This window comes from Phaethon aethereus (assembly GCF_964289735.1).
Source record: "Phaethon aethereus genome assembly, chromosome: 2".
NCBI lineage: Eukaryota > Metazoa > Chordata > Aves > Phaethontiformes > Phaethontidae > Phaethon > Phaethon aethereus.
This window is the reverse complement of record NC_138582.1, coordinates 58,401,574-58,417,475: the sequence shown is the minus strand read 5'-3', so window position 1 is coordinate 58,417,475 and position 15,902 is coordinate 58,401,574. Positions and strand designations below refer to the sequence as shown.

The following is a 15,902-nucleotide window of genomic DNA, read 5'->3' as shown; positions in this document are numbered from 1 at the left end:
AGATTAATTTCTTGCCTTGAAAAGAACCTTTCAAAACATCTGTGCAATACTCCCATTAGTTTTGATAGAATTTAAATGCTGAAATTGTTTCCTTGGTCCCTTTTGGGCAACCAGTTGTGAAGATAACAGAGGCAGCAGGAATTGGTAAGCAAGAAGAAGATTTAAGTAATGAGTAGAAGGGCTCTGCAGATAGAGAGGGGCTTTTGCTTGTGAATGTATTGAGACTACTGGGTGTTTGGAATAAAAAGCAAAAGCAGAAGAATAATGAAAAACAAATGTGAAAGAAAAGGAATGTTTAAACAGCAGTGGGGGAGTGAATGAAGGGAAAAATGGTGAGGACAAAGCTGCAACAAAATTCCAGGTTGAAGATGCTCTAGAAAGAATTAAGAGCTTGATTTTGACATAGCTGATATAGTTGAAGTACCAGAAGAAAGAAGGAAGGCTTTAGAGGCAAAACATCAGAGAAGATCTGAAGTTCAATCTTTTGTCATTGTAGGAGTCTATAGAGAGAAATTTGTATTAAATCTTGTATGAGAAGAAAATGTTCTTCTGTTTAATGTCTGTTAGTTTTTTCTCTCTTCTTCTGGAATTGCAGAACATAATGCTTTCTAAGGGTAAAAAGGTATTCCACTCATTTCTGTTTTTCTGTCATTACTGTCTTCATTTAAAAAGCACGTTTTTATTTTTCTGAGGGAATATCCCTGTTTAGCCAATAAAAATAGCCTGTTGTAAGCATTACATTGAGTACCTCTCAGCTGTATTGAGTACCTCTCCAGGGGTTCTTTCAGGGGCAGAAAAAGTCACTATTCATTTAAGATTAAATGTGTCTTTAATTGAGAATAGTGGTGTACTACTGTTGCTAGGAAAGCATTCTAAGAAAGCTCCTCTTCTAAAATGTGTATATACAGTGCTTATTTGTGTGATCATGTTAACAGTTTTGCGCATCAGAAACTTTGAGAAGCTTCATTTCAAGTTTGGAAAATAGGACAGATGTGTCCAGGGGAAAATAGCCTTGTGCAGCAAGTTTGTAGCCTTAGGCTTCTCGTTGGTGACCAGCTAAGTGTGCCAAATTGAAGTTTGTTTAGGTAGAAATGTAATGGAAGAGTTGAGCTCAAATCAATTTGTTTCCTTTAACAAGGTGGAGTACATTTCTAGTCAGGGTTGGTATTTTCTCAGCATCAGTAGAAGCAGTATTTCAGGCTTTTCCTGTGTTGTAGAAGTTGTCTCAGAACTGCCAAACTAGTAGCACTGGATTCTGCAGCAGCGCCACAAATTAAGTGTCTGCAAACTTAACTGATTTTTGTGCCTCGAGCAGTTGCAATATTGGACTTAGCCTGTTTCTGTAAGACAGGTTATTAGAATATTCTTGTGTCTTAAACCATGTGAAAATTCATTAGGGAACTAAATCTGCTTTGTGTTTTCTTAATCTATGTGCTTGACTATTACTCAAACTGCAGCACAGTGTTTTCTGTTAGTTGGTGGGGTTTTTTTTTTTTGGTGTGTGTTACAGTTGCTATTATTGGACTTACTTTTCATTTTTCTCTTATCTGATGCTTTTATCCATTTATGATATTTTTTCCAACTTGTTCTGTAAAACAAAATAAATAACTGAATTTGGAATAAGAAAACCGTATAAAAGTATCTGTGCATTTTGACTTGCTTGGTTAGAGCCAGATACGTGTATGATTTGAGCCATCCTGGAGTCAAGCCTTCATGTTTAAATGCATAAATAAATTAAAAAAAACCCAAAACAAACTGTTGGGAAGTCTAAACTATGGACAGATCTTCTAATTTCTAATAGGTGGTACTCATTAGTCTTATGCCTGTTTTTTAACATTTAGAAGTATTTGTTTTATCTTGTCAAATCAAGTCACAGCAAGTGAGGTACTTTTTTCCCCCCCCCCCCCCTCAATAGTCGGTATAGTGAGGATTGAATTGAAGAATGTAGTTGGGGTACACCATATCCATGCTCTTTGTGCTGTTGCTGCTGTCTAAAATACGAGTACAGCAGTGAACTAGAAATACCAATTGTCCTGAAGTTGCCTAAGCAGTCGTCTGTCCTGTTAATACCTTGCAGCTTCAGAAGTCTGTTTCAGACATGGTCTTTGCTTGAAAAAGAAACATGTTTAGGCATTTTGTGTTTGTTTTGGTTTATTTTTTGTTTTGTTTGTTTGGGGGGGGCTTATGTGGGGGTTTTTTCCCCACCTTTTTTTTTTTTTAAAAAAGCTGGGGTTACGATGAGACAGTCATTTCAGTGTTTGAGAGCAAGCAACTTTCAAAACAATAATTCTTTTTATTCTTTGTATACTATGGTAACACTTTAAGGAGCTAAATGTCATCTCTGTTATGCTACATAGAGTATGCTTCTCTGTTATGCTAAGTATAGTGCTTATGGGTAAGGATGAGGGGGAAGGCCAATGAGGCAGATATCCTGCTGGGAGTCTGTTACAGACCACCCAACCAGGACGAAGAGGCAGATGAGACATTATAAGCGACTGGCAGAAGTCTCGCATTCGCTGGCCCTTGTTCTTGTGGGGGACTTCAACCTACAGGACATCTGCTGGAAGTATAACACGGCAGAGAGGAAACAATCTGGGAGGTTCCTGGAGTGGGTGGAGGATAACTTCCTGACACAGCTGGTGAGTGAGCCCACCGGGGGAAGTGCCTTGCTGGACCTGCTGTTTACAAACAGAGAAGGACTGGTGAGAGATGTGGTGGTCGGAGGCCATCTTGGGCTGATAGAATTCTCAGTTGTGAGTGAAGTAAGGAGAGGGGTCAGCAAAACTGCTACCATGGACTTCCGGAGGGCAGACTTTGGCCTGTTCAGGTCACTGATTGAGAGAGTCCCATGGGAGACAGTCCTGAAGGACAAAGGGGTCCAGGAAGGCTGGACAGTCTTCAAGAAGGAAATCTTAAAGGCACAGGAGCAGGGGGTTCCCATGTGCCGTAAGAAGAGCTGGCGGGGAAGGCGACTGGCCTGACTGAACAGGGAGATTTTGCTGGGACTCAGGGAAAAGAGGAGAATTTATCACCTCTGGAAGAAGGGGAAGGCAACTCACAAAGAGTACAAGGATCTCGTTAGGTCAAGCAGGGACAAAATTAGAAAGGCAAAAGCCCAGCTAGAGCTCAGTCTGGCCACAGTTGTAAAGGATAATAAAAAATGTTTTTACAAATATATTAACAACAAAGAGAGAGGCAAGGAGAATCTCCATCCCCTACTGGATATGGCGGGGAACATTGTCTCCAAGGACGAGGACAAGGCTGAGGTACTTAATGCCTTCTTTGCCTCAGTCTTTAATAGCCAGTCCAGGTATCCGCAGGGTATTCAGCCCCCTGAGCTGGAAGATGGGAAGGGAGAGCCCAATGTACTCCTCATAATCCAGGAGGAAGCAGTCAAGGACATGTTAAACCACCTGGACACCCACAAGTCTATGGGGCCTGATGGGATCCACCCGAGAGTACTGAGAGAGCTGGCGGAGGAGCTTGCCAAGCCACTCTCCATCATTTATCATCAGTCCTGGTTAACAGGGGAGGTCCCAGAAGACTGCAGGCTTGCCAATGTGACACCCGTCTACAAGAAAGGCTGGAAGGAGGATCCTGGGAACTACAGGCCTGTCAGCCTGACCTGTACCAGGGAAGATCATGGAGCGGTTGGTCTTGAGAGTGCTCACAGGGCATGTGCAGGACAACCAAGGGATCAGGCCCAGCCAGCATGGGTTCATGAAAGGCAGGTCCTGCTTGACCAACCTGATCTCCTTCTATGACCAGGTGACCCGCCTAGTGGATGAGGGAAAGACTGTGGATGTTGTCTACCTGGACTTTAGTAAAGCCTTTGACAGCGTCTCCCACAGCATTCTCCTGGAGAAACTGGCGGCTCGTGGCTTAGACAGGTTTACTCTTCGCTGGGTGAGGAACTGGCTGGATGGCCGAGCCCAGAGAGTTGTGGTGAACGGCGTTAAATCCGGCTGGCGGCCGGTCACAAGCGGTGTTCCCCAGGGCTCGGTTCTGGGGCCGGTCTTGTTCAATAGCTTTATAGATGATCTGGATGAGGGGATCGAGTGCTCCCTCAGTAAGTTTGCAGATGACACCAAGTTGGGTGGGAGTGTTGATCTGCTGGAGGGTAGGAGGGCTCTGCAGAGGGATCTGGACAGGCTGGATCGATGGGCAGAGGTCAACTGTATGAGGTTTAATATGGCCAAGTGCCGGGTCCTGCACTTTGGCCACAACAACCCCATGCAACGCTGCAGGCTTGGGGAGGAGTGGCTGGAGAGCTGCCTGGCGGAAAGGGACCTGGGGGTGCTGGTTGACAGCAGGCTGAATATGAGCCGGCAGTGTGCCCAGGTGGCCAAGAAGGCCAACAGCGTCCTGGCCTGTATCAGGAATAGTGTGGCCAGCAGGAGTAGGGAAGTGATCGTGCCCCTGTACTCTGCACTGGTGAGGCCGCACCTTGAATCCTGTGTTCAGTTTTGGGCCCCTCAGTACAAGAAGGATGCTGAGGTGCTGCAGCGTGTCCAGAGAAGGGCAACGAAGCTGGTGAGGGGTCTGGAGCACAAGTCTTATGAGGAGCGGCTGAGGGAACTGGGGTTGTTTAGTCTGGGGAAGAGGAGGCTGAGGGGAGACCTTATTGCTCTCTACAACTACCTAAAAGGGGGTTGTGGCGACGAGGGTGTTGGCCTCTTCTCCCAAGTAACTAGTGATAGGACAAGAGGAAATGGCCTCAAGTTGCGCCAGGGGAGGTTTAGATTGGATATTGGGAAAAATTTCTTCACTGAGAGGCTGGTCGGGCATTGGAACAGGCTGCCCAGGGAGGTGGTGGAGTCGCCATCTCTGGAAGTGTTCAAAAAACGTGTGGATGTGGCACTTCAGGACATGGTTTAGGGGACATGGTGGTGCTGGATTAATGGTTGATTGATGATCTTGAAGGTCCTTTCCAACCTAGTGATTCTGTGATTCTGTAAATACTGCATTAATGTGAAATAAAAATTAATATTTACTAGAAAAAGATCTGGGTACAAATACATGATTGTAGGATGCAAGCCACAAAAAATCTTGAGACTCTGTTTTTGTATGATTGGCACAAATCTTGACATACTGGCTAGCCATGACGTAAACTTTTTGAGGCATCATGGTAAAGGCAAATATCAGCTCTAAAACTATTTTAAAAAAACTGTTGACAAAAAATTCTGAAAGAAATAGCTTTTGGTGGGAACTCATTTGGACTCTTTGAGTAATGTCTTATTAATATCACTAATTTATGAAAGTGTCTTGGGAGGGGAAGAACGAAGTGTTGCTTATCCCTAAAGAATGCTAAGTGATGTTTTATCATCTCTCTGTCAACAGTCAGTGTGTGGGCTGCAGGTGGACAGATGAATTGTAGTGAAACTTATTTTGAGAAGGAGAGTTCTGACTACCATTGCATAACTGCACATACAAATGATATGAAGTTGGTCTTCTCCTGACATGGCAGTTTGGACTCTTTCTAATGAATTAGTTCCAGGTTACATGTGGGTTTGCAGCCTTAAGATCACTAGTATGTTTTTCTACTGGGGAAAAAAATATCCACATTGGAAATGAGCTGCTCCCAGTGCTGACGGAACAGAGGAGTTGGTCTGTCCTGATATCATGTCCTGCGGTATGTAAACAGCAGCACAGAATAGCTGTTCCAGTGGAGGTAAACTGTCAGTGGCAGCTGGGGAATAATCTGCTGCCTCCAGCCCCCTTAATTGCAAAAGAAACTTTTTCTCCAAATTTCAGTGCTTTGGAAGGCTTGTTTTCTTTGGTGTTAGTATTTGTTGTTGTTTTTGGGTGTTACTGCTAAGTCTGTGATTTTGCTGTGGGGTTTGGGTATTTTTCAATTCTTCTGAACTCTGGACTTCCCCACTGTCTTTGATAGTGAGTTCCCTAGAATAGTTACAGCTGCAGCGAGAAAGGTGCTGCCTTGCATTGCTTTTGATTCTGCTGTTTAATCACTTTGTAATTTCTCTATTTCTTCAGTGATGTTGGTTATGGCTTCCCACTTAAAAGTTTTCATGGTGTCTTTGAACATATAGAAGCCAAGAAGCAGCTTGGCATAGAAACACAGTGCTTGGCAAATTTATCTCCCATAAACCCTTGTTAGTGATGAAATGCTTATCTTTGTGTTAAAACCACTGGGTCTTCTTCATTCTGAAATGTAGACTAGCTGCAGACTTCTGTGAGCTTGAACAAGGCACTTATGTCTGTCTTTTTCTCTTGAGAAAGTCAGTATTATTCAAACCTTTTTTTTGGTACCAGCTTGTGAATAGCTTATCTGATATAAGGCTTCATCACTAACTGGCCTCAAAAGTTAGCCTCAGCAAAAATTATTGCATTATTGGCATTTTGCTCAGTGTGCTTGCAAAACTGGGTGCTACAAGCTTTAAATCTTACTTTCCAAGGGTTCTTTTAGAGGAAGAGTCTGTATCTTCATTTCTAAAATATATGTGGTATTTTAGTGTACTGTGAAATAGATGCATATTAGGTATCTTTCTTAAGAAATGTTGGGGGGGGGGGGGGCTTCCTGGAGGACTGGGGCTTATTTGCTTGAATATAACCAACCACATTTTTTTTTTCTCATGAATGAAAAGTAGTCTCTTTACTGCATAGAATCAGTTGTGAATGTAGTTTGCAAAACACTGGTTTAAAAAAACAATTATTAGACTAATTGGTCATTAAGTTTTGCAGCTGTATAATCGGGCTTAATGTGGCCTCACAACCTTAATTACTTAATAGTGTGCTTAACTTATGTTAGTAAGACCATTTCAATGACTGCTGTTTGTATAGTGGGGAATGCCAACAATACGTGTCAAATAGCACATACTACAGCATTTCATTTAACAAAATCTTCCTATGTAAGTGTTATTAATGGGAATGCTAATATTTGCCTTTCTCAGCTGTTAGTAGCACCACCTGTTTTTTCTCTGCTCCCTCATCGTCATGTTTCTGGATTTTTTCCATACCTCTTCTCTGATCTCCTGCTACACTAAGAATTTTTTCCTTTGCTTGATGTGCTCCTCTTCTTGTCTCTCCATGCATCTGATGGATGACCAGCAGTGACTTTACCCACCCTCATTAGTCTGTATTTCCCTTCTTGCTCTGCCAGTCAGTAATGAAGTCCATTTCTGGTTAGGAAGAGAAGAGAACCTGACTACTGAAGCAGCACACGTTAGACACACCAGTCTTTCTGATGGATTCCTAAGCTAAAAGGGGTGGGCTCTGGTTACAGTGTGTTTTCACTTGTCTAGATTTTCTTTGTCTTCAAAAAAGGTAGGGAAGTTGGAGGGACAGATGAAGCAGGAAATGAGAGAAATCTAAAGGGAAAATATGGATGACAGTAGAAGGAAAAAAAAGATGGGAAGGGAAAGTTATATTTGGGAAGGAAGGGTATAGATAAAGTTTGAGTTGATAAACTGTAGAATTTACTTAAACTTTGTTTTTGATCATGTGAATGATGTTAAGTTTGAGAATAGACATATATACAAATCAGGTACTCTTGCCATGCCATTGGCAGATTGGCATCTTAGTGTGCTGTGGACCTTATGTTCAGGCTGAATACAGAAATGGGGAAATATACAGGACATGAAAGTGTTTTCTGTGCTGTTTGTTCCTCTAGGACATATAAATCCGTATTTTTATTTGCCTTTCACCAAAATATTTTTTTAAAAAGAATGGAAGTGTGAATGCGAAGCTATGCACTTACACCTTTACTTCTTACTTGCAACCCTTAATAAGAACAAATATTATTAATATTGAAGTGTACTTAAAACATTCATCAAAATAATCAGTTAAAGCAGTGTTAACATCACCAGTAGTTGTTCTTCATATACACTTTTACAACACAAAAACCGTACAGCCCCTCACAAATGTAGGGGAAATTGACTGCCACTTCTATTCAAGAATGGTCATTTCGGGATAATGAAAGCTTTGCAGAATTTCTTATAAATACTGTATGTTGTTGCAGAATAAGGTATTGTGAAATAAATCTAGTTGTGAGCTGCCTCTGGAATAATTACTTCATTTACAAATAACTGTTCTGGAGCAATTAGTTGGTATTATACTGTGCAGCTCTGCAATAATCCCCTTCTAATTTCCAGTGTATGACTAACCGTGGTGCTTTATTTCCTCGTAGTGGTAAGTGGAATATGGTGGGAATGGAAGCCTCAGCAGGGATGAAATGAACATTACACATTTATAATAGGAAAGCTAGGTGTATGTGCTAGGAGTAGCTAGATGAGTATGTTGGCACTTTGCTTACATGGGAGATGGTGTCAAATTCAAGGGGAAACTTAAATGTTTTTTCATGGGTGGAGAAGGAACAATTAATTACTTCTGTGATTTTGGAGTCAGCTTGAGATGTTGATTTAAATGGTGTTTTGTGAAATAGCTAAACCTGAAGGTTGGTGTGTGCAGATCAAAGTCTGCCCAGGTTCTGGAGATGTCAGTTGGAATATATTGCTGGTTTCATGTGGTCTGGAAATCGAGAGAGGTAGAACTGTGTAATTTTATTCTGGCAACTTCTTTTCGAAGTTATTTCACAAACAGAAAAAATGTAAGTCTATTTTCACTTTCTTCTGCAATTCTTTTAGTTTTGCTTGATTTCTAAAACTCAATTCTGTATAATTTTGTATCTAGAGAATACACAAGACCTGACAGAATGAAATAAAGTGCTAATGAATGAGAAAAACAAAGTATGAGTTTTCTTCTGAGATCTAATTTTTTATATTAATATTTCTTCTCAATTTTTTTTTTTTTTTGACAAGTTGCAGCTTTTTTTTCTCGTAGCCTGGTACTTTAAGGCATAGACTTGTACCTTCAGGAGGTAGTTTGAAAAGAACAGCATTTAAAAATACTTCCTCTGCCAAACGGAAAAATACTGTTCCAAACAAATGTTATGCAGAACCTAACTGCACACAGTGATTTTCCAGAATGCTTAAAATAGAAACTTTCAATCTTGATGTGAAGCAAAATTATCCACCCAGTTTTTGTTTATACTGTGTGAAAGCCTGCTCCTGACTGTATTGTACAGTGCAAAAAATACATAATACAGTTGTATTCCTCAGTTGGATGAGCTTATGCTTTAAGAAGCTGCATGTAATAATTTTAACTGATACTGCCATGCTCTGTTCACTCTGGTGATGACCAAACCATTAATTTGGTTATAAACAACAGAAAAGTTTAAACTGAAATGGCAGGCACTGTCATGTATTGAAGCCTGCCGGAATCTGTAGTTGGAGATGCCACCCATCTAAGCTAAAGAAAAGCTGAGAAGTGGATGAAGGGAATGAGAAAGTGCTGTATCTTTAGTGGAAATTTTTGGCATTGTTGCTTGGGTCTTTAGGAAACATAATGAAAAAAAAAAACCCTCTACTGTAACCCTATCAGACTGCAGGATTAGGCTCTACTCGGTATACACTGGAACATATGCTTCAGCATTTGGAAGAATTGAGCTCTTATCTACATTGGTAAGCTTAAGGTTCAGGTTCTTGCATAGCAGCGGTAATTCCCCAGAACAGCACAAATGCCTTTTTGATAGTGAATTATAGTGTTGGATTACACAGCCAGTTACGTACACAGTGCTGGTTTGTTTGTTGGTTTGAATTGACCTTACTAAGATCACAGAGCCATGTACTTAAAAGCTGGGGAATGTAAGAACTAAGGTGACTTTACAGTTCCAATTCATTCCTGGGCATGAATTTTTCAAATCCTTAGTTGCATCATCTCATCTATCTGTGATCCTCACAAAGCCAGAGCTTACTTAGTAGCTCAGAAAGAAGGGGGCTCACTTTACGTGAGCAGCTCTTCAATATTGTCAGGCAGTGTGGCCACTCTCTTAAGTGCTACATAATAGGTGAACCCTGTTCTGAAGGAAAAAAAGATCTTATGTTTTTGGTACTCATTGCTCTCTTATTGGAATGCTTCATAAAGAAATTCATTAATTCAATTTCACAGCAGACTTAGTCAATTTGGGGAAAGGGAGTGTTGCTTTTACTTTACCAGTGGGTGGGCAAACTGGGGGCGGGTATCAGAATCAAAACAGTCTGCCCATTTTGGGTGCCTAGTGTCTGAAGCTTTATACATAGCTCTTGATATGCTTAATACAGAGCTCTTGTTGGCTTTGATTGCAGTGGTGGTATTTCTTCAGCAGTGAAGACACAGAGTTCGGACTGCAATCAAATGAGTAGTGTGCAATTACTCTGAAGGGTTTGGCTTGAGCATTTTGCACAGCTTCATGCTGTTTCTCAGCATTTGCTTCTTTCATTCTGTTTTGATGGTAATACCATAGTAAGCAGTTCCTGCACCCTCTTACTGTCGCTTGCTTCTGTCATCAGATAGTTCTGCTACTTGAGGGAAATGTGTGATTGCACAGGGAGACTGATCTTAAGTGCCAGTTCTTGCTGTTTAAGCATGCTGCTGTGGTAGGGCAAAAGCTGTGTCAGCCGGATCAGTTCTTTGATACGGTTTGTAGTCTGGCTGCATGAACAGTTGCAGTGGCATAATGGAAAGGCCAGCAGCGAGTTTTGCGTTTGTGAGGCTGGGAACTGCCTGAAGCAAATTTGGAAACCATTTAAGAAGCACTGCTGCCAAACACAGAATCGTAGAATAGTTCAGGTTGGAAGGGACCTTTTAAGGTCATCTAGTCCAACCCCCCTGCAATGAGCAGGGACATCTTCAGCTAGATGGTATGTGCAGTCTCAGCCAAATTTCTCTTCCTCTCTCCCCTTCCCTTCTGCCCTCAAATCAGTCATCTGTCTGCTGCAAGGAATGAGGCAGGGGTCCTAAGTAGTGAGAACGAGATCCTAGTGCTAAGTGTTGTGACACGAGCCTCTTGTACTCTTGGATCATGTCCTGGGCGCATTCTGAAATAGCAGCCGTATGGGAAAGGTGGGAGTCAGTCCCTCCAGTGCTGGCGCTGGGCCCTGGTTCCAGTTTCTTGGCCAACAAGTTTCAGTCTCCCATTTAAGTCAGTAGTTTTATCTCCTTGTCACTCACCTCTCAGCCCCCCATCCCTCCTTACCCAGCCTGGTGGTTTCTCATTCTGCTCTGTTTCCCATCTGTAGCCTTTTCAGAAGAGTTGCTCTTGGGAGAGGGGCTGCGTACAGTCTGTCTGCAGTGATGATGGCTTTCTCCATCTCAAGATATGCTCAGCGAGGATCGACTCTACAATTTGTAGTTGCTGTGCTCTGTCAGCTACTGGGCAGGTGCAAAATGGAGGGTGTTTTCGAGGCCTCTTAGCTCAGCCACCTTTGGGCAGGTTTTCACAGGGACGGAAAAAACATGTTGAGATGTGAAAGTACTCCTTTCTCTGGCACATTTCAAGCCCTTGTTACAGAATTGAAGAAGCTAGGCCTTGTCAGATTCTGGTCAGAGGACCAGGGTTCAGCATAGGAAGAAAATAGATGGTTTTGCCAATTTTAGTCTTGAAAACAGATTATCTACTTTGGATGACTTTTTTTTTTTTTTTTTGTTCTGAGAAAACCTCATCCTAATGAAGAATTTGCAGCTTGTGCTACCTTGTGTTCTAAGGTAGGCACTGGCAAATTTTTACAAGTGAGTGAAAGATGAATTACTGTGATAGGAAGTACGAGGCAACTTTAATAGTAGGAGGTGCTGCGAGCTCCCAGTAGAAAGTTAGACTGAAATTAGAAACTTAGACTGAGGAGGGTAACTTTTTATTCTCTGACTATGTTTTTTAGAAAACCTGCAGGAAGTAGTATTTCCTTTCCTTGCATTAATACGATATGTAGAATTTAGCTTTCAGAATTATCTCATCATTGCGTTTGTCCCATTTACAAGTGCTTACTTTGATCAACTGTCATGTTTAGTGCAACAAACATAGTGTTTGCCAAACTAGAATTTAGCTTTTTGTTATCTGCTCATTTTTGTTAATTCAAGTCTGCTAAAACTTGCGTGAAGTTTGAGTAGTCTTCTTCAGGATCTGACTTCTTCGATACAAACTTCAGGATGTGTGTATTGCTTATGGAGCTCAACCTGCGCATGTTTCAGAACATCTGAAGTTTAAATAAAAAGGCTTTTGTCCTGTGTGTTTCTGTTAATATTTTGAGAAGAGAAACAAAGCAGATACGAAGACTTTTTCTCTTTATTGTCATGAAGAGCAAATCTATTCAGTATTGATTTATCTGGAATTTTATTGTGTATTTTGGACTTCGTCAGCAGTTCATAAACTTTACAGAGGATTTTGGTATGTTTTTCTATAGGAAAAGTAATTTAAGCCAAAGAACTGGAGCCCATAAGCATTTGGTTACTTTGTGTGCTATGAGCGCTTCTGTTCTCATTGTCCTCGGTGAAGAGACTGCACACAGCATGGTACTTGCTTTATCTTTGTTTTCTTTTATTCAGGCCTAAGCTGTCACTTGTAACCAGTGTTCAAGAAAGCCAAGTGTTGCATGCATTGGCCACATTAAATACAAATGCGAGTTACACGCTTCCATCTAGCAAAAGGTTGTATTTTTAAAGAATCATGTTAATTCCAAGTGTTCCAAGGAAGATGGTTCTGATCATACCATTAATCTTTACCTAAACAATTCATATGTAAAAACTTAGTAAGCCATGCATATTGTATTAACAGTATACATCTTATTATTTAAAATACTGTAAATCAAATTACTGTAACTTGAGAGTAGATGAGTTTTTGTTACGCGTTTCTGTAGATAACCAGTTCCGTAACAGTAACTAAGATGTCAGCAAATTCTGAAAGGACAAATACTTAGTACTTAGGTCTGAAACTTTTTTTTTTTTTTTTTTTTTGCTGTGGACAAGTGGACTATCAGGCATGTGGTAATGACCTACTTCTTAAATTGAAGGTGGGTTTTTTTAATAGTTGGAATCTAATCCACATTTGTATTTCCTGGTTCTCCACTCACTCCCCAAATAGACGTGCATGTTCTGTGGGGATTAGGATTCATTCAAGCAGTGCACTGTTTTCTGAATTAAAAAGGTGAATTAAATATTTTTCTCAGTAGTCACCAACTTTGATGAAAAACACACCTGAAAGGTTTAACAGAAGCAACTGGAAAGATGCAGGACGTTTTCCATCTGGCAAAAATATCAGTAGCCTTAAAAAGCACAGAATGAAAAAGAGCATTGGTGGTTGTGGCTGGTTGTCCTGTTCACAGGGATTTTTCCTGCATGAGAGGCTGTGGCCAGGAGCACCCCTCTGTTTCTTCTCCTAGTGGTACCAGTGTTGTGTTGACTTTCTGCTTAGCAGGTTTCTTGGAAGTAGGTGATGCTTGTAGGGAGTTCAGACAGATTCTGATACTCGGTGTTTGGTGACTTGCTCTCTTATACCTCTTGTGGTTTTTTTTTTTCACCAAGAACGTGGGACCTGTCTTTTCAGTAGTTTAGCTGTACAGAGTGTAGTTGTACCTGGTTTTGCAAAAAGATGGTGCTTGTCAAAATGAAGCTTGGCATAAACATGCTCACATGAACACTTGAGAACATAGTTTGTATGTACAGGACACTGAAAAGCTTATTGTGGCAGTATGCTTGTAAACATTTCTGTGCCTTGTTTGGTTTTATTTTGACCCTGACAGAGCCAACAGTGCGGGCAGAACTGATGGAACAGGTGCCTCATATTGCTATGTTCTGTCAAGAAAACAGACCTTCAATCCCATATGCTTTTTCCAAATACTTACTGCCTATTGTGGTACGCTACCTTGCAGACCAGAATAACCAGGTAAGTGTATTTTACAACTAGTTTATTAGCTAGCTGAATATACCTGGTGTGAGGTTTTTCAATTTAAATAATTTAGCATCATACAAGTCTGTAGTATTTCAGAGTAAAAAGGTTTTGAATGACATGAAATACATGGCACACTGAATTTCAATTATTTTTCATCTAATGTGATCTGATTTGGAGCCTTTTATGTGCTATTGTATTCTTATGTACAAAATTAAATGTCATTTTGATAAGCTTACACAATTTAAATTCTGGCAAAAAGGAAAAATAGTTACGAAAAACTGACTCCTTGGTATAATTTAATTTTATAAGATCATTACATACTTTCATAATCAGTTAGTTGTATATTGATCCAGTAAAGCTTTTGGATTGAACTTATATGGTTTGTTTTTCTGCATGTATGAGTTAGTTTGTCTAAAGCTCTTTCTAGGCTTCTCCAAGTCATTTCAGACTAGACTAATCCTAGGTGATTAATTATTTTAAGTATTTCATGCCTCTGAGTTTGTAACTTTTTTTTGGCCCTGTCCAGATTTTCCATAAAACAAATAGGTGCCACAACATATTTTTCTTAATAGTTAGTTTGCTAATTCATGTATAATACAACCACCATACTTCTCCTTGATATTCTCTTGCTAGCAGATCAGCACTTCCGTTCATCGTCTTAACTTCTGTTGATGCTCTGTAGTTCGACTGGTTTGTTCTGAAACAAAGATCTCGAAGGTGTTTTCAAAATTGCTGCATTGCAGTATATAGTCTCTTGTTTTATGTAATGTTTTCTCTTCTGATGAACTTTTTTGAGAGATGGCGATTAGCCACATATGAAATCAGTTATTAATGGTTATCTTATTTTTGTACAGTTTCTTTTGTTACATGAGAATAAGCAAAATTCTCTCAGAATTTAAAATACATTTGAAATAAGCACAGTTATTCATTGTCAGCCCAACTTGTTAATCTCAGAAAGGAGTATTTGTTTAATAAAGAGGATTTGTTTAATAAAATTCACATTCCCTAGAACTTTTTAACTCCCAATTCTTTGTGCTGCTTTTCTTGCATGAGCTTTGCTGTGACTACTTTTTTTAACTTTGATGTCGTTTGTTTTGGGAAGTACGTAGGTGGACATTTTTATTATAATAGCATTGCCTTAGTTTATGATATGCAGCTGTTCTTGGGTTCAAACTTAGTTTGCTTCAAACATGAAGTGTTTGCAGAAGTGGTTTTGGAGCAATTGTCCTCTCACCGAGTGCAATTGGTATAGGTGTGTGGCAGTATATAGGTACAGCTTCCAAAATAAGGATGCATTTAAAGAAAACAAACCCCCAAACTGTCTTTGAATTCCTTTGTTCAATTTTTGTCTTTTTTTTATGATAGGTAAGAAAAACAAGCCAGGCAGCATTGTTAGTTCTGTTGGAGCAAGAACTCATAGAGAGATACGATGTGGAGACCAAAGTATGCCCTGTTCTGATAGATCTGACAGCTCCGGACAGCAATGATGATGTGAAGACGGAAGCTGTGGCTGTAAGTAACAGCAATATCAAATAACACAGTATAAAGCTTGCTTGAATGCTTGATGTTGCAGTGATGGTAGTGTGTTTCCAAGAGGCATATCCATGTGGCATTAAAGAGAAAAAATTACATTGCTATCCATAACTAATCTGTAACTTTTTCCATGCTATGTTACACCCAAGTCAAGGTTAGACTTAAATTCAATAGCTTATATATGCTGAAAAGAAAAACCCATTTGGACAAGACAGTGCAGGGGATTAATTTTATTGACTCCTAAAGCATCTGCTGTTGTTGGCTTTTTAGTTTTTTCAGGTTTGTTTTTTTTATGGAATTTTAATTGCATATGTGGAAAATTTCCATCAGTGGACAATCTTTAATGCTTGAATTTTGTTGGTCTTTGCTGTATGTGTATTCATTTTGTTGATTTTTTTGTTTTGTTTTATTGGATGAAATAATAAACAACTGAGTTGATTAACTCATGGTTGATTGGTTAATTTTTTCTTTTTTTTGCATTAGACACAACCTTAATAATTAAAAATATTATGTGTTGAATTAAAATAGAAGCAAATTAATAAGTTAATTTAAAAAGGAGAAGTGGCAGAAGATGTATGTCCTTATGTTTCCTTTGAATTTCTGCAATTTACGTTGATGCTTTTTTCCAGGTGTGTTGTTTTTTTTGGTGGTG

The 15,902-nt window shown here is 40.0% G+C and overlaps 1 protein-coding gene across 1 annotated transcript in view; it reads left to right on the top strand.

Annotated features, from left to right (window-relative positions):
* The window catches only part of PPP4R1 (protein phosphatase 4 regulatory subunit 1), a gene marked incomplete at both ends in the record, with an annotated part of 72,208 nt that overhangs the window by 26,758 nt on the left and 29,548 nt on the right, over positions 1–15,902 (top strand). Inside the window, 2 exons of the mRNA XM_082014525.1 lie at positions 13,569–13,711; positions 15,083–15,229. Coding sequence (XP_081870651.1) covers positions 13,569–13,711; positions 15,083–15,229 — 290 coding nt within the window. The remainder of the gene's footprint in view (positions 1–13,568; positions 13,712–15,082; positions 15,230–15,902) is intronic.